Here is an 18,975-nt window from a genome sequence, read left to right as displayed (position 1 = left end):
AGTCTTACCTACCTGGGTGTGTGTGTGTGTGTGATGTACATACTCTTTTCAAATCTGAAAAATTTTCCTCAGGAAGTGACATTTGAGTGAAGGTCTAAAGACAGATCTTTGCATAGATTTTCCTGTGCAAAGGAAGTGAAAAAAAGCAACAAGAAGAGTATTCTAGGTTGAATAAAAAGCATGGGAAACAGCCCTATGGTAAAAGGAATCACAGTGCATTCATGAAACTGAAATAAGGCATGTGAGGTGGCAAAGTGGAAGGGTGGTGTGATATGAAGAGGGAAAAGAAAACAAGGGTTAGATTGTACAGAATCTTGTGAGACATATGAGTTGGTTCTTTATCCTAAGAGTAATGAGAAGTCACTGCTGCTGCTGCTGCTGAGTCACTTCAGTTGTGTCCGACTCTGTGTGACCCCTTAGACGGAAGCCCACCAGGCTCCCCCGTCCCTGGGATTCTCCAGGCAAGAGAAGTCACTAAAGGATCTTAATCAGAGAAAGATAGTATTCTCAAATTGGTTTTTTAAAGCATTTTCCACTTGAAGAAGAGGTCACAGAAAGGTAAGACCAGTTTGGAAGTTGATGGATTTGGGAATCATTCCACTGTGCCAAAGGAAAAAAAGGACACAGAACAGTGACAGGGAGAGCTAGGACAGGGAAGACATTAGTTTTAAAAACAGGTTGAGAGAGAACTGTAGAAGTATGTATGTGCATTTTAACATGTGCACAAATCTATGTATGTGTGTTAAAAAAAGACGTCATATGTAATTTTTATAACTTACTGATGTAAAACATATATACACAGAAGATTGCAAATCATAAGTATATAGCTTGTTAGATTTTCAGAGTAACATGTCCTTGAAAAACTTGCCCAGATTAAAAAAAAAAGAATATTACTAATATCCTAAACTTCCTCTCCCTTGTGGTCCTTTCAGTTATTATCCTACTCTCCCCCATGGTAGGCGCTGTTTGACTACATGCACATTAGGTTAGTTGGCTATTGATGGGAAGGGGAAGAGTGATGGGAAGCTGTTTTATTGGTATATGACATCCATAGGGAAAAGTGCAAAAATGGTAGTCTAGAATTTGATGAATGTTTGTAAGGTAAATATACACAGATCATGTTCAAGATAGAAAACATTACCAGCCCCTCAGAAAGTACTCACTCCTGGTTGTTAATCTCTCCCTAAGTATCCGTTGTTCTCACTATCATTACTGTGTTGAGGGGATCTCCAAGCCACCCCCATATTCAGAGATTCACTCAGACTCACGGAACTCAGTATATAGTTGTGCTCACAGCTCAGTACATAGCTGTGCTGTGTATACTCAGTATATAGCCGTGCTCACAGCTAAGGTTTCTTACAGCAGTGTAGTAAGAGCACACATCTGCCTCCTAAGAGAGGGACAAGACAGAGGTAGAGTTGGAAGGGTCTTTGTGTAGTCTTCCTTATGTTCTCTCCCTCTCGTGTCTGGTCACTCAGAGTCCACTTTTCCGCAGCAGTGAAAATGCGACATTTGTGTCAGAGAAGCCCTTAGAGACCCAGTGCCCAAAGTTTTTGGGTTTAGACACTCTCTGCTTAGCATATGCTAAAATTCTGGACTCCCAGAAAAATGACAGACTTTCATTAAAAGTCATACTGTTTGCATGAACAGTCAAAGCACTAAACATCACCTTATCAGTTAGAGGAAAATTTTATATCAGTGTAGAGAAGCCAAGTTCCAACATCAGCCAAAAGACCAGCCTTAGAAACGAATCTTTCTGAAGATAGCAACTTGAGGCCTGCTGTGTTAAATAACTCTTTTTCTGTACAATCACCATGTATGAGTTTTGCCTACCCTTGAACTTAATATGAAAGGAATCATATAGTATGTACTCCTGACTTACTTTGCGCAACACATTTGTGAGATCTATCTAGTTCATTGATTCCATTGCTAAAATAGTAGTCTGTATATAATAGTGTACCACAGTTTATCCTTTCTATCCTTGATGGGCAAAGTTGTTTCACCTTCTCATCAACCATTTGGTATTATTTATTTTCCACTGTAGTCATTCTTAGGAGTATGTGGTAATAATTTAGTTACAGTTTTAATTAGTATTTTCCTAATGACTAGTGAGATTGAGCTTTCTAAAAAATTTTATTTTTCTTTTTACTGAGCATTTGTTTTCATGTGTATTGGCCTATTCAAGTTTCTCATTTTTATATTAGATTGTCTGAATTATTTGTAGGGAGTTCTTAATACATATTTTGGATATGAGTTCATTGTTAGATTGGTATATTACAGATCCCTCCTTCCACTTTGTGGGTTGCCATTTCACTCTTAAATGATTCTTTTAATGAATAAGTTATTAACTATAAAGTAGCCTGATTAATCATCTTTTCCTCTAGACTTTTTTTCTCTTGCCTTTTTAAGAGTTCTTTGTGTCAAGGTGATTAAGATAGTCTTTTGTGTTATCTTTTAGAAACTATATATTGTTTTACCTTTCATATTTAGGTCTATAATTCACTTGGAATTTATTTTTCCGTAGATGAAAGTGCAGGTCAAGATTCATTTTTTCCCATATGGATGGCCAATTCAGGACTATTGAAAAACTTTTTAACTTCACCGCTGTGCAATGATTCCTTTGTCTTAAGCATCCACAGCTCTCCATTTTGTTCTGTTTTTTTGTTTTGTGCCAGTATCACACTTTTTTTTTAAAGATTTATGCATTTTTATTTTTATTTTTTTTAATTTTTTTGACTTCACTTTGAGTCATGTGGAAATTCCCCGGCCTAGGATGAAACCCACACCCGCTGCAGTGGAAGTTCGGAGTCTTAACCTTTGGACCACCAGAGAAGTCCAATACCACAGTTTTAATAAGCTTTATAATAAGTCTATCTGGTAATATAAGTCTTTCAACTTTTTCCCCCCAAGATTGTCTTGACTATGCTGATCCTTTGAATTTCTGTATAAAAAGTTTTAGAATGATCTTTGTCATTTCTCTCTCACACACAAAGAGACATGCATAAAATAACTTGTTGGGATTGTGATTGTATTAAGTCAATAAATCATTTTGAAAAGAATTGATATCTTTAGGATTCAGTGTACCAGTCCATGAACTTGTGTATCACTCCATTTAAAATTTTTTTCTAAAAGAAACAATAAAAACTAAAAGTTTTTTCTATTAGAAGTCTTATACATCTTTCATTAGATTTATTTCTGGGTATTTGATGGGGAACAAGTAGGTGTAGTTAATTGGGCCCTCTGCTCAACTTATTCTTGATTGAATCTGAGTGTTCTTTTTATCAGAAAGCTATTTCAATTTGGTTCAGAAATAATACAGACAGTGATATTCTGTGTGGAAGATCTCCAGAAATTTAAGAATTAAAAAACAAATTTAACTCTAGCAATATGGCAGTTGTTTTATAGTGAGTTTTTATACCAAATAATTTAGATGTTGAAATCAAAATATTTATAATCACATTCTACAACTATGTAAGAATGTGATTAAAATACAGACATCTTAGGCATAGTTACTGCGTATAGTAATTAATACCTCTTGGTCAAATGAAATGCTTTACAATTTTAGGTTAGATAATCAACATTTCACCATGGTGATTTTGTTTTCCTGAAATTTCTGCCAAGAGCTTAGTTTTGCTCTTTTAGGTGCATAGAACATTTCTATCCTCTTTGGAAACAATGTAGAATAGTGTCTGGTACAGTCCATGGGGTCGCAAATAGACACAATTTAGTGACTAAACAGCAGCAGCAGCAGCTGGCTCTTAATAAGTGCGTAATAAGCATTATGATGAAGATGATGTTAATTTTTTTCCTACAGATACTTAAGCACCAAGAGGACATGGACTTTGTCTCAGTCACTATCTCTCTTTTAACACCATCTGTGTACTGGATTGTGTAGACACAATCCCTGCATTCATGGAGCTTACAATCTAGTTTGCACATATCATTGTAGATAATCATGTTTATAATAAAGCAAATGAATATAGCCATCATACTTCCATAATAAACTCTAGTTATTTATAGAACATCTACTTAGTAATTTTCTACAGTGACAATGTGTTTTCATATGCTTAAGTTGAAATCCTAAGGGGAATGTTAAACCATTGGCCTCATGGTTGTGCAGTTTTTTGCTTGTACTGCTGATTATTAAGTCCTCTCTGATGCTAGGATGTCCTGGGAGTTGAAAGATTCAAGTTTAAGTTCTAGTTTTACTGCTAATTTTGTACATGACTGTAACAAGTTACTTCTTAACCTTGTCTGTAAATGAATGTACTAAATGATTTCTGAGGTTTCTTCTAGCTCTCATTTTGTTGTTAATCAACTTCTCCAAATTATGTTATATTTTTTGGGTCTAGGGGAGCAGAAATCTATGATCCATAACAGATATTTACCTTAAAACTAAATGCTGAAATTTAAATGTTAAGCACATATTCCATAGTTTTATGTTGGCTTTATTTCTGTAGATGCCAGAAGTGGGTGGAGAACTGTAGGAGAGCAGACTTAGAAGATAAAACACCTGATCAACTAAATAAACATTATCGATTGTGTGCCAAACACTTTGAAACTTCTATGATCTGCAGAACTGTAAGTAAGCAGAGGGTTTGTTTTTTTTGTTTTGTTTTTACTCACTATTTGGTTGGAAATGTAAATCTTTATATATTAGTGTTGGAGAGTATCCTTACACCCTGCCACTTTATTTTCCTTTAAGATGACAGATTTGGAACTTAATAGTACCTATTTTGTTCTTAAAAACCTTTGTGTATATGTGTGTGTGTGTTTTAACCCTTCTATTTCTGATGCCCCATTCCCATTTTATCAAAGGTCACCACTTTTTAAATTTTTTTGTAGCCTTCAGAAAATTTTAGATTATTATAAATGTATATGTTTAAGGTGAATTTGGCATTTTTATTTGGAACAGCTTCTCTGGAGCTTTTATATGAGTGAAATCTTCATCAAGGGATAGAGCTCTTTGCAAATTTTTGTGTGTTCTGTTAGAACCTACCCTTAATTTTTATGTGCTGGATACAACAGGAAGCAAATCTTACAGTTCATGTGACACAAACATTTTCATCAGTAATTTGCAATTTCATATCAAGACCTGAATCTCTCAGTCTTATTACAGTTAACTGTAAATTTGTCCAGGTCACTTCTCCTCTCATGGCCCCAGTTTCTAATGAAGAATTTAGATAATTTCTGAGATCTAAGATTTTTAACCATCTGTGATTCTGTTACTGCTTTGATTCATAAAAGGCACAGATAAGACAGTTTTGATTGAAATGAAGCAGATTAGAAACACTTTAAAAACTAGTTCGGAAGACAATTTTGTTAAGTATTCTTGCTTAGGTATGAAAACAAATATTCTTGTTTAGGCATAACTGTCATCAGTTATTGGGATAAACATAAACTTAATTTGAAGATACACTATATATTGTTATGCAGCAATTTATTTTGATATTTTTTTCAGATACATTTTGCAGAGGCATCAGAAAACTAAAGAATGATTGGGTTATTTTATTTCTCAAAATTAATTGAAGCAGATACTTGTGAAGTCATTGGGAGGTGAGCCTATTCCGGTTCAACAGTTTAATCACAAATATTTGAGGGATATTTTTGCCTTGCTTTGTTAACAGGGTAATGATCAAAATAAAAGATTTCATATGTTTAAAAGGCAAACTTTATGTTCTTGACATTAAATAAAAATATCCCAAATTATTTTGAATACACACGCCATATGCATTTTAAAATTTTGATTTTATTAATAAATACCATTTCTTAATCAGTTAAATCCAACAAGATTAATGTGAGAAATATAAAATATATAGTTCACTTCTGTTCTTGTTTAGTCAGAGCATAGAACGGAATTATTTTTCCTTTTTAAATCTCCACATAATTTTTAAATCTTGAATCAGTTATTGCAAATGTGAGAGATTTTCATTCTCCACATATAGAAGATATTGCTATTAAAAGCTGGATTATTTAATGTTTATACCCAAATGTTGTAAGAGTTTTGAATTCATTCGTTTGGCATTTAAGATCTCATCAGTAAACGTTTTGGTTAGTTTAACCAAAGCCAAATATTATCTTTGGTGCTAAAGTAAGATCATTACTTTATACTCAAGCCTTCATTCAGCAGTTAAAGATTAAATTTTGATACTGAATAAAAATTGTCATGCACAGGAATAGAATGTAGCCTTTTTTGGCATGGGTACTTATGAGTAGGTGTAAAAATATTGTGTGTTTTTCATTCATGTATTGTTTTTCGGTCTATAATACCTTTGCTTTATAGAAGATTAATTTTATATGTATTTTTAAAGTTCTTCACGGTGTTTTATCCCTCCTCTGTTTATTTAATTGGAAGATATCAAGACTTGTATATGGATATGGTTTTGCTTTTTGAGATGTTTGCGAAGCAGGAAAGCTAAAGCACTTAGGGTATAGTACTGTGTTTGTGCCCTTCAGTGATTGTGTACCATATCAATCCCTGATTCAAACTCCATAGTAGACTGAGGATAATTGGCCCAGCACTAGAAGTTGAATGGCATTAAGAAATAGATTTTCTTCTTTGTGTTTTCCCTGAGGCTTGTGACTGAACTAGAAAATATTGAATAGAAATAGAAATTCTTCCCAAATGTGTTTAACAGTTCTTTAGATAAAACTTAAGTGTGTTCTCTTTAATTATATATTTTTCCATCATATTTTCCTAACCTTCTTTCCTTGAGTTAAAAAAATATGGGGATTGTTACTTTTGTTTGACATATACTTTGAATGTGCTTTATTAGCTTTGAAACAATCATTGCTCCCACAGAAGCTTTTTAAACTGAAATGTGTTTTGTTTTTATCAGTGCAAATTTGGGAAGACATTAAAGGCGCAGTTTCTTTGGACTAGCTTAGGGAATGTAGTAGCAGTTATTCATCTGTTACTCTACCTCTTAATAAACTTCTTGTCCCTACCTGACCTCTGGTCTGTCTGGCTGTGGGAGACTGTCACCATCTAAATTTGCATCCAGCTTCTAGTCAGATTGAATTAGGTTATAAGGATAGAGAATAGTCACCCTTCAGTGATAAGAATATTATAATTAGAAGGAAATTTAGAAATACCTGGTTCAGTGTTTGCAAAAATGTGATTATGTGTATAACTTGTGGCATATGAGTGATATCAAGTGGCACATGAATCAGTTTTTTTCTTAAATTTTGTAATATATGTTAAAAATATAACTAGCTCATCAAATCATTATTTTATAGTTTTTATTCCTTAAGATTTTGTTAAAAAAGTGAGTCAATTAGGAAAAAGTATAGGTGGTTGGGTCACTGAAATGTGAGCGTTTTGATCATTAGTGTGTGAATAACTTCATCTAATTCAATACCTGAGTTTATTCAAAAGAAGAAACTGAGTCCATAAAGGAAAAGTACTTGTCCAGGGTCTCAGAGTGAGTCACTGGTACAATAAGGACCAGGCCCTAAGCCTTCTGTGAAAGTATTAGTGGCTCAGTAGCATCCAGCTCATTTTGGCCCCATGAACTGTAGGCCGCCAGCTGCTCTGTCTATGGAATTCTTCAGACAAGAATACTGGAGTTGGTAGCCATTCTCTTCTCCAGGGAATCTTCCCAACCCAGGGATCAAACCTGGTTCTCTGGCATTGCAGACAGACTCTTTACTGTCTGAGCCACCAGGGAAGCTCTTGGTCTCTTGAGTCCTCGTCAGTATTATTTCACAGTGCCTTAATGCTTCTCAGTAATAGTAGCAAAAGAGAAGTGAATGACAGGTAAAGGAGGGAAGAGTTATTATGAAATGTATAAGAGGATAGCTTATTTGAGAAACTTCTGTGCCTGCTTTGCTTTGTAGGCTCATGGAAGAACAGAAAAGTAGCTGGAAGATTGAATTAGAAAAATATATATAAAATACAAATACATTTTACTTTTTATGCTTATCATCAGTTCAGTTCCTTCATTTATAATAGTAAGATTGCCAGAAGGACAAATGTAAAAAGAGTTAGAAATAATTAGCTGATCTGGACTGACATCATCAATTCTGCAAGTCTCTACACTTTAGAATTGGAGGTGAAGTAGTACTGGGGAAATCATTAACACTCAATTTTGTTTGTGTGTAATGTATTCTTAAGGATTGTTTCTGCATTAACACATTTTTCTTTTTCAGAGTCCTTACAGGACAGTTCTCCGAGATAATGCCATACCAACAATATTTGATCTTACCAGCCATTTGAATAATCCACATAGTAGACACAGAAAACGAATAAAAGAATTGGTATGTCAGTGTGCTTCCAACTTTTCTATCCTCTATAATATTATGAAATCTAGTAAAGATTCATTCATGTTAACATTGAACCAAGTTACTTTCTATATCAGGTGTAGCATTATGGGGGATTAATGCCATGGTTATTGAAGTAGCGTGGACCTAAGATGTTTAGTTTGTTTTAGTATTTGCTTTGGAAAATCTTCCTCAAATTTAGCCAGTTGATACTTGTTGACTTGAGCCAAACTATGCTGTTAATTCAGTTTAGTTCGGTTCAGTTGCTCAGTCGTGTCCGACTCTTTGCCACCCCATGGGCTGCAGCATGCCAGGCCTCCCTGTCCTTCACCAACTACCGGAGTTTACTCAAACTCATGTCCATTGAATCAGTAATGCCATCCAACCATCTCATCCTCTATTGGCCCCTTCTTCTCCTGCCTTCTGTCTTTCCCAGCATTAGGGTCTTTTCAAATGAGTCAGCTCTTCGCATCAGGTAGCCAAAGTATTGGAGTTTCAGCTTCAGCATCAGTCGTAACAGTGAATATTCAGGACTGATTTCCTTTAGGATGGACTAGTTGGATCTCCTTGCTGTCCAAGGGACTCTCAGGAGTCTTCTCCAACACCACAGTTCAAAAGCATCAATTCTTTGGCGCTCAGTTTTCTTTATAGTCCAACTCTCATGTCCATATATGACTACTGGAAAAACCATAGCCTTGACTAGATGGACCTTTGTCAGCAAAGTAATGTCTCTGCTTTTTAATATGCTGTCTAGGTTGGTCATAACTTTCCTTCTGAGTAAGCATCTTTTAATTTCATGTTAATTTCATGCTATTAATTATGGGCTAATAAATCATTTTCTTCCAGGGAAGCAGGAGAAAAAACTCACCTTTTCCTTTGTGGTAAAGAAAGTGGGACTGAGGTATATTTCTAGAATATTTTGGCACAAAGGGATTAAGAAAAGGAAAGATTGAAAGTAGTTTTATTAGAGATAAGGATTCCATCACTATTAAGTTCTGACAGGGTTTATAAAAGGTTTTAAGTCTCTCTGTGTGGCATCTTTGTGCATGTTTTTATAAACCTTTGATATCCTTAAAACCTACCTGTTTTTTGTTGACCTCAAATGAAAAAATGAAATTACTCAGACTCCTCAGACTGTGGCTTTCTGTCATCATTGCCACCAGGAAGCCCCTTATTGTTTTTCCTTATAACCATTCCCATTCCTCACCTTCCTCCATTTTGTATCCGTGCTCCTGTACTTAATGCGTCATTTCAGTCCATTGGCTATGTGCTTTTTAATGATAACATTTGTCTAATTTTCCTTATTTTCTTCTGTATTTACCTTTCATAATCAGATCTTTGATCCATTTGAATTTGTGTAGTGTCCAGTAGAGATCTAATTTACCTCTCTATTTATAGGGATCAAGTTTTCCCAACATAGTCTGTTAATCAGTCTGGATAAGATGCTGCCCCTTACATTGCTTTATATCATTTTCAAATAGAGTGATTTCTTAAGTCTTCTTTTTCAAAATTGTCTTAGCTATTTGTAGACTTTTATTCTGCCATGTGAATTTGAGAATCCTATTGTCATATTCTAGAAATTCTGTTGAGATTTTCATTATACATACTTTGAATTAATTTTTTAATTAATTAATACCCATTTTTACAATGTTAATGAGTCATATCCATGAATGGAAAAAAAAAACGAATAAAATAGCAATCAAGTAGCAGAGCAGTCATTGACAAAGCTACTAGTTCTTTGAAAAGACTATTAAAATACTTTCAAAACAGGACTTCTTTGGTGGTCCAGGGGCTAAGACTCCTCATTTCCAAAGCAGCGGCCCCAGGTTTACTCCCTAATCAGGGAACTAGATCCTACACGCCATATGCAACTAAAGGATTTTGCATGTGGCAGTGTGGTTCAGCGGTAAAAGAATCTTCCTGTAATACAGGAGATTTTCAGGAGACTCGGGTTTGATCCCTACGTCAGGAAGATCCCCTGGAGTAGGAAATGGCAGCCCATGCCAGTATTCTTGCCTGGGAAATCCCATGGTCAGAGGACCCTAGTGGGCTACAGTCCATGGGGTCGAAAAGAGTTGGACACGACTGAGCAACTAAACAACATGCTGCAGTGAAGATCAAAGATCTCGCGTGCTGCAACTAAGATCCAGTGCAGCCAAGTAAATAAACACACACACACAGAAAATTATAATAATTTAGAAGTGCAGAAAGTAAAAATTTTGAAAAATTTTCAGGATTTTTGTTGTTCTTTAGAAGAGAATGTGTACAGCCTTCCTTAATTACTTCCTAAGTTACAGTAAGATTTTCTGGTTAAGAGATTGTTTCCACCAGTTACAAAAATTATTTGTTTGACTGTGTTGGGTCTTAGTTGAGGCTCATGGGATCTTCATTGCATCATGTGGGGTCTTTTAGTGTGGTTCATGGACTCTGTGTAATTGTGGTGTGCAGCCTCAGTTGTTGTGGCACAAGGGCTTAGTTGCCCTGTGGCATGTGGGGTCCTCGTTCCCCAAGTAGAGATCAGACGTGTGCTACCTGCATGGCAAGGCGGATTCTTACCACTGGGCCACCAGGAAAGTCCCTTCACCAATTTTGAAGATCCTTTTTTTTAAATTAATTTATTTTTTTTATTATTTAAGTTTATTTTTTATTTTATTTATTTTTTAAAATTATTTTTATTGGAGGCTAATTATTTTACAGTATTATATTGGTTGGTTTTGCCATACATTGACATGAATCTGCCCCGGGTGTACATGAGTTCCCCTTCCTGAACCCCTCTCCCACCTCCCTCCTCCCTTTATCCTCCCTGTGGGTCATCCCCGCACACTGGCCCCAAGCATCCTGTAACATGCATCGACCCTGAACTGGCGATTCATTTCACATATGATAATATGCATGTTTCAATGCCATTCTCCCAAATCATCCCACCCTCACCCTCTCCCACAGAGTCCCAAAGACTGTTCTGTACATATGTGTCTCTTTTGCTGTCTTGTATACAGGGTTGTCATTTCCATCTTTCTAAATTCCATATATATGCGTTAGTACTTTTTTTTTTTTAGATTAATTCTAATAGTCTACTGGGTTTTCTTTGCAGTTGATTGTATCATCTATAAATAAGGACAGATTTGCCTCTTCTTTCAGTCTTCTAATTTTAATGTTTTCTGTTGCCTGTCTTATTGTTTGGTCAGGATCATCTCTAGTACTGTATTGAGTAGTCCCAGTAATGTCATGGCTGGTACACTTGTCTTGTTCCATTAAGTGTGATGTTTCCATTGGTATTGTTAGGTAATTTTTTTTATCAAGTTAAAGAAATATCCTTTATTTTCTTTTAGTCCTCATATTCAGAGATTTTTTTTTTTTGGTCTTAACTTAATGGAACTTATCAATATTTTTATTGTATCTGTTCTTTTCTTCCTCCTTCTTTAATGCTTCAGTTCAGTTCAGTCGCTCAGTCATGTCCAACTCTTTGCGACCCCATGAATCACAGCACGCCAGGCCTCCCTGTCCATCACCAACTCCTGGAGTTCACTCAAATTCATGTCCATCGAGTCAGTGATGCCATCTTTAATGCTTAGTGAATAACATTGATGGATTTGCTGATGTTGAACCATCTTTGCCTAATTGATTGCAGTATATTTCTTTTCATTTTCATATACTGTTTGATTTAGTTGGTCAGTTTTGCATTTATAAGTCTTGGCCTATAATTTCTTTTCATGTATTCTTACACAGTTATGATATCAGGGATCCGTTGGCCTCATAAAGTGAGTTAGATAACTTTTCTTTTTTTCTCGCTTTATTTTCCTAGAAAAACTTGTATAAGGTACATATTGTCTGCTCTTGAAAGTAGGTTGAACTTGGTAAAACCATTAGAGGACTTTGGGTGGATGAAGGAATATTTTGATTACCATTTCTGTTTGTTTATTTGTTTCTCTTTCTTCTTGTGCTTTATATGTTTCCAAAACTTTATGAGCTTCACCTAGAGTTTTAGGCTGCTTGCCTTTCTCTGTCCTAAAATTACTTTAATAGTCTTTTCAAAGAAGCAGTAGTGAGTTTTATCACTGATTGCCATACTTATGAGCAATTTTATTGGTTTCTGCTAGATTCGAAGAATTTATTTTTTGGCTCTTTTTTAGCTTCATGAATGTTTAACTTATTTATGTGTATTCAAAGCTATTAATGTCTATATTTTAGCTGTATCCTGCTATTTTAGACATGTAGTGCTTTCATTGTTCAACTGTGAATGTTTTGTAATTTCCCCTACTTCTTTAACATAAGATTGTTTTTGTTTTTAGTTTCTAGACATGGGTTTATTTTTTAAAACTTTTTGCCCCCAAATATTTGATGCATAGAGGGTATGTATAGTCTGTGTGATATTCTTTGTAATTTTTTTTCATCCATTATTGCTGTTGACATCAATGCCAGTCTCATTCTTATTGCTTTTTAGGTGAATGCATTTTTCTCCTTTAAATATTTTCTTTATATTTGATATTTCAAATTTGACTAAACTGTATCTGAATGTGAGGTTTTTTTCTTATCCAGACTTATATTGTACAGTTCTGAGGAATCCTTAGTTTTTATTTCTTCATGCTTTTCTTCCGCTCTGTTTTTTTCCTGGGACTTCTCATAGATGAGTGCTGACACTGCACATCAACTTTCTTCTTAGTAATATGAAGCCGGGGTGAGGAGCTCAATCCTGTAGCTATCATTTCCTGTTCTCTGCCCCTCAAGGAACCTCATATATCTTACAGCAGGCACACTCTTCCAGATCTACCATCCTTGTAACTCCACAGCCCATAGGATAAGGCAGAAATGTTCCAAACTGGCTAACCTGCTGACATTTTATCAGTATCATGTCCTATGCTGCCCAGCAGGTACCCTGCTGTCTCTAGCTGTCCCTGGTACTGCTGCTTTCATGCCCTACAATAGTAATGGGGTGGGTTGTGATCTAATAATTATAGTGGGTTAGAGAGAGAAAAGGACACATTTGGAAAGTTCTCCTCAGTCTAAGCCTGAATATACCACTTGGCTTTCTCTTCAATTTTGGCATTGTCACTTTCTGCTTCCCAGAAATTTATCACAGCTTTTGTGTTAGGTTCTGGGATCCAGCAACTCCCTTTTACATGACATCCCCTAGGGTTAGACTGGGGGAGAGGGGCATGATTTATGGACCTTGAGTTTGACCTCAAATGCCATCATATATGTTCATGCCTTTTATTAGCCAGCACATACTTGTAACCCCACATTATGATGATTTAGGTATAAAGTAAGTTAAATGATGTATTCTTTACCTTCTAGTATTTTATTATAAACTGGGAGTCATTAGCAGATTATTCTAGTTTTCTTGTCATCTGTCTGTTTGAAGAATGTATTCTTCATGAAGAATTTATGCTCTTGAAATAATTAAATTTGGGACTTCCCAGGTGGTCCAGTGGTTAAGATTTCACACTTCTACTGCAGGGGGCACGGGTTCAATTCCTGGTCAGGAAACTAAGATTCCACATGCTGCATGGCATGGCCAAAAAAAATTAAATTTGATTCATAATATGCTTTTTACTTGAGTCTGTGATGATATATTGGAGTTCAGTTTTCTTAAAGATAATTTTTTCTTTTTTTCTTATCATTTAGAGTGAAGATGAAATCAGGACACTGAAACAGAAAAAAAGTAAGTGATAGTGTTAATGACTCAACTTCTGAATGCCTTTTTAAAAGGCCTTGACCTGGTAAGGACTAATAAATATGTTTTATGTCCAAAAACCTATTGTGAGAGTGATGTAAGAATGTGGTAGGCATTGTCCTGTGGTCTGGAATTGTCTGTGAGACAAAATCTTAGTTAGTCTTTGTTGAGTACCACTATGCCAAGCAGGTGGCCTTCTCTCTTTCCACCGGGTGCTCCCAGTGTGGTGGGGCACAAGGCAGAGTATCTCACTGTAGGGAAGGAAAGGGGCTGAATCTCTGTCCATGCAACCTGTGGCGCATACTAAGTTCTTGGTAAATATTTAAAGAATAAGTGCCGTTGAGATACTTGGCTTTACGGAAAGTAGGAGTCACAGTAGCTGTTCTCCAGGTGCTGATGCCTGAGCTGTGTCACCAAAGAATGAGGACTAGAGGGGTTTTTGTTCTTATCAATTATTGCTTTTAATCTTCCTTTCCTATCTCTTCCTACTACTGCTATTATTATTAACATAACTTTTTACTGAGTGCTCACTGTGTGCCAAGTCATTAAGAGCTTTGCATATATTAATTCATGTAATTCTCACAGTAGCCCTGAGGTAAGTACTATTATTTTCCCCCTTTATAGATGAAGAGACATGGAGTCAGGCAAAGAAAGGAGCGAAGGATATTCTGTGCCTTGAAGCAGGGTGCCATATTTGGGGAACTACACATTCATTTTGTTGTTGGAGCCTCGACGAACCCATGATGGTTAAAAAAATGATGGTTAAAAAAGGGGTCACAAGGGCCAGGACTTATAGGGTTGTGAGTATGACTATGGTCAGAACCCTTAATCTCAGGGCCTCAGTTCTCCCATCCACATATGAAGAGATTATGCTGAGATTTCTATTAATAATATACTAATAGAGCCCTAGAAATTGCATGAATATAATTTGTAGTGTTTGGAGCAGGAAATGGCAACCCACTCCAGCGTTCTTGCCTGGAGAATCCCAGGGACAGGGGAGCCTGGTGGGCTTCCGTCTATGGGGTCGCAGAGTCGGACACGACTGAAGCGACTTAGCAGCAGTAGCAGCAATTTGTAGTGTATTGTCTCATCTCCCATATAAAAGTATTGCTTAAAAGTGTCAGCATGGACCTTGGAGCCAGACACAAGCTTGGATTTGAATTTTCACCTCTATCTGTGACCTTGGCAGTTATTTACTGTCCTCATTTGTTAAATGGGGTTGATAACATGCCTGTAGAGGGAGCAGTATGCTACGTATAAGAGGACAGCACAGTGCCTCAGTAAATATTAGTCCTTCCTGTCCTTTTTGTGAGGCATGGACTGTCCGTTATTACTCTGTATATGTAATGTGCCTTCTTAAATTTATAAGAAATTGTTCCTCTCATAATAGCATTGACATGTGGAATGAATATATATTCATTCACAGTGTTTATCTCCTTCACTAGAGTGTGTCTTAATTTATTTTTTTATTTTTATTTTTTTTTCCTTGGAGGAAAGTATTTTATTTTTTTTTATTTTATTTTTTTTTATGTAATTAATTTATTTTTTATTGGAGGCAAATTATTTTACAATATTATATTGGTTGGTTTTGCCATACATTGATATGAATTTGCCCCGGGTTTACATAAGTTCCCCCTCCTAAACCCCCCTCCCACCTCCCTCCTCCCTTTATCCTCCCTCTGTGTCTTAATTTAATCTCTGCATCCTAGTCTGTGGTCTAGTAGGTGCCTCGTGAGTGTTGAATGAATGAATTTGTGGATTTTAAATATTTAACCAGTCAAATATGTAATTGTTTGTATGATTCCTTATGAACCTGTTTATAAAATTAATTCTTTGTTTTCCAGTTGATGAAACTTCTGAACAGGATCCAAAACATAAGGAAATAAACAACAGCAATGCTCAGAATCCCAGTGCAGAAGAAGCGGGTGAAGAGCAGGATGAAGACATTTTACCTTTAACTCTTGAAGAGAAGGAAAACAAAGAATATTTAAAATCTTTATTTGAAATTTTGATTCTTATGGGAAAACAAAACATACCTCTGGATGGACATGAAGCTGATGAAATCCCAGAAGGTCTTTTTACTCCTGATAACTTTCAAGCACTGCTAGAGTGCCGGATCAATTCTGGTGAAGAGGTTCTGAGAAAGCGCTTTGAGACAACAGCAGTTAACACATTGTTCTGTTCCAAAACACAGCAGAAACAGATGCTGGAGATCTGTGAAAGCTGCATTCGGGAAGAAACCCTCAGGGAAGTGAGAGATTCTCACTTCTTTTCCATCATCACTGATGATGTGGTGGACATAGCAGGGGAAGAGCACCTGCCTGTGTTGGTGAGGTTTGTCGACGAAGCTCACAACCTGAGAGAGGAATTTGTAGGCTTCCTGCCTTATGAAGCTGATGCAGAAATTTTGGCTGTGAAATTTCACACTACAATAACTGAGAAATGGGGATTAAACATGGAGTACTGTCGTGGCCAGGCTTACATTGTATCTAGTGGATTTTCATCCAAAATGAAAGTTGTTGCTTCTAGACTTTTAGAGAAATATCCCCAAGCTATCTACACACTCTGCTCTTCCTGTGCCTTAAATATGTGGTTGGCAAAATCAGTGCCTGTTATGGGAGTATCTGTTGCATTAGGAACAATTGAGGAAGTTTGTTCTTTTTTTCATCGATCACCACAACTGCTTTTAGAGCTTGAAAATGTAATTTCTGTCCTCTTTCAGAACAATGAAGAAAGGGGCAAAGAACTGAAGGAAATTTGCCATTCTCAGTGGACAGGCAGGCATGATGCTTTTGAAATCTTAGTGGACCTCCTACAAGCACTTGTTTTATGTTTAGATGGTATAAATAGTGATACAAATGTTAGATGGAATAACTGTATAGCTGGCCGAGCATTCGTGCTCTGTAGTGCAGTAACAGATTTTGATTTCATCGTTACCATTGTTGTTCTTAAAAATGTTTTATCTTTTACAAGAGCCTTTGGGAAAAATCTTCAAGGGCAAACCTCTGATGTCTTTTTTGCAGCCAGTAGCTTGACTGCAGTGTTACATTCACTAAATGAAGTGATGGAAAATATTGAAGTTTATCATGAATTTTGGTTTGAGGAAGCCACAAATTTGGCAACCAAACTTGATATTCAGATGAAACTCCCAGGGAAATTTCGCAGAGCTCAGCAGAGTAACCTGGAATCTCAGCTAACCTCTGAGAGTTACTATAAAGAAGCTCTAAGTGTTCCAACTGTGGAACACATTATTCAGGAACTGAAAGATATATTCTCAGAACAGCACCTCAAAGCTCTTAAATGCTTATCCCTGGTACCCTCTGTCATGGGACAGCTCAAATTCAATACATCAGAGGAGCACCATGCTGACATGTACCGAAGTGACTTACCTAATCCTGACACACTCTCTGCTGAGCTGCATTGTTGGAGAATCAAATGGAAACACAGAGGGAAAGATATAGAACTTCCATCCACTATTTATGAAGCCCTTCATCTACCAGACATCAAGTTTTTTCCTAATGTTTATGCATTGCTGAAGGTCCTATGTATTCTTCCTGTGATGAAAGTTGAGAATGAACGCTATGAAAATGGGCGAAAGCGTCTCAAAGCATACTTGAGGAACACTTTGACAGATCAAAGGTCAAGTAACTTGGCTTTGCTTAACATAAATTTTGATATAAAACATGATTTGGATTTAATGGTGGATACATATATCAAACTCTATACAAGTAAGTCAGAGCTGCCTACAGATAATTCAGAAACCATTGAAAATACCTAAGAGACTTTTAACCTAGACTTTCTCTTATATTTGATATTTGAAAAAAACTTGTAAGAAATTTAAAAATATCTTACAGAAAAGTTGTAAGGGTAAGCCGCTTAATCACTGAATATCTTGACCTGTAGGCCTCCCATTGAGTACATTAGTCATTGATAATCTGCCTGTTTAAATGGCCTGTTCGAATGCCCATGCTTTGGAGACTTAACTGTTCTTCCAGAAGATAGAATTGAAAGTACCATATTACAGTTTTATGTGATCTCTGCTAATGGCACTTTGGAATTGTTTTAGTTAAGTGATTTTAGACATTACGTTTATCACTGTGGATCAAATTGTCAGGTATTAAGTTATCAGATCTTTGAAAAAGTAAAATTAGAGGAGGTATGGGAGGAAGGAATGCATTTTGTAAAATGTTACAGTGAAGCTCATGACTGATTTTTGAATAGTAGGAGTTATAAGTGTGCTGTTAAAAATCTGTAAAGGACAGTTAAGAAAATTATCAGACTATAAGAGAAACGTGTAAACTTGTCAGACAAGGATTTCAGTGTAGATTTTCTCTTTATCAAATGAAGTTAAAGCAACAAGTTAAAATTTGATTGGGAGAGCCTGCCATTGTTGTTCCACATCTTATTGCTGTTTACATTCCTTTATTGAGCCTACGTCTTCGTAAGCTTTTTGGCAGGTATATGTTGAACACTTCAGTTTCATGGTCAAGAAAGGATCAGAGGCCATGGATAATGAAAACTGATTTGTCTGTTTTCTTCTGTCTTTTTCCATGACTGTATCTACTGCCTCATCTTGATTTACAGGCAAGGCCTAGAAAGCCTACAAAAATAAGTGTTTTGTAGTTTATCTAGGAATAATACAGAAAATATTGCTGTTATTTTTGGTGAAGAAAATCAATTTTGTATAGTTTATTTCAACCTAAATAAAATGTGAATTTTGTGTAGAGTTCAGATACATTTTTTTTGGTGGGGACAAAACAGATTCTTGTGGTAAAATTCTCTTTTCAAAAATACCACCTTCACCATTGAAGATAAGTTCTTTTTTCTTTGGTATATGGTTTACTACTTGGGAATTAAAAAAAACATTTTAATTGTGAAGTTATTAAATGTAAGATTTATCTAACTTTTAAAATATTATATGTTGTATGACCCCGATATAGTTAATTTTTGCATAATTGTTGCTGGCTAAAATGTAAATGAATGAATATTGCAGAGACATTGAATTGTTTATGATGGGATAAGTTAGTGCTGTTTAAGCTTCA

The 18,975-nt window shown here is 35.9% G+C and overlaps 1 protein-coding gene across 1 annotated transcript in view; it reads left to right on the top strand.

Annotated features, from left to right (window-relative positions):
* Window positions 1–18,664, top strand: part of THAP12 (THAP domain containing 12) — a 28,630-nt gene extending 9,966 nt beyond the window's left edge. The window contains exons 2-5 of the mRNA XM_055423720.2: window positions 4,461–4,581; window positions 8,152–8,259; window positions 13,885–13,921; window positions 15,778–18,664. Coding sequence (XP_055279695.1) covers window positions 4,461–4,581; window positions 8,152–8,259; window positions 13,885–13,921; window positions 15,778–17,711 — 2,200 coding nt within the window. The 3' untranslated portion in view covers window positions 17,712–18,664. The remainder of the gene's footprint in view (window positions 1–4,460; window positions 4,582–8,151; window positions 8,260–13,884; window positions 13,922–15,777) is intronic.
* The last annotated feature ends 311 nt before the right edge of the window (window positions 18,665–18,975 follow it).

This window comes from Moschus berezovskii, chromosome 14 (assembly GCF_049115385.1).
Source record: "Moschus berezovskii isolate FMDL1 chromosome 14, NW_MosBer_1.0, whole genome shotgun sequence".
Taxonomy (NCBI): Eukaryota; Metazoa; Chordata; class Mammalia; order Artiodactyla; family Moschidae; genus Moschus; species Moschus berezovskii.
Note: the sequence above shows the minus strand (reverse complement) of the source record. Positions and strands in the feature narration are given on the sequence as shown.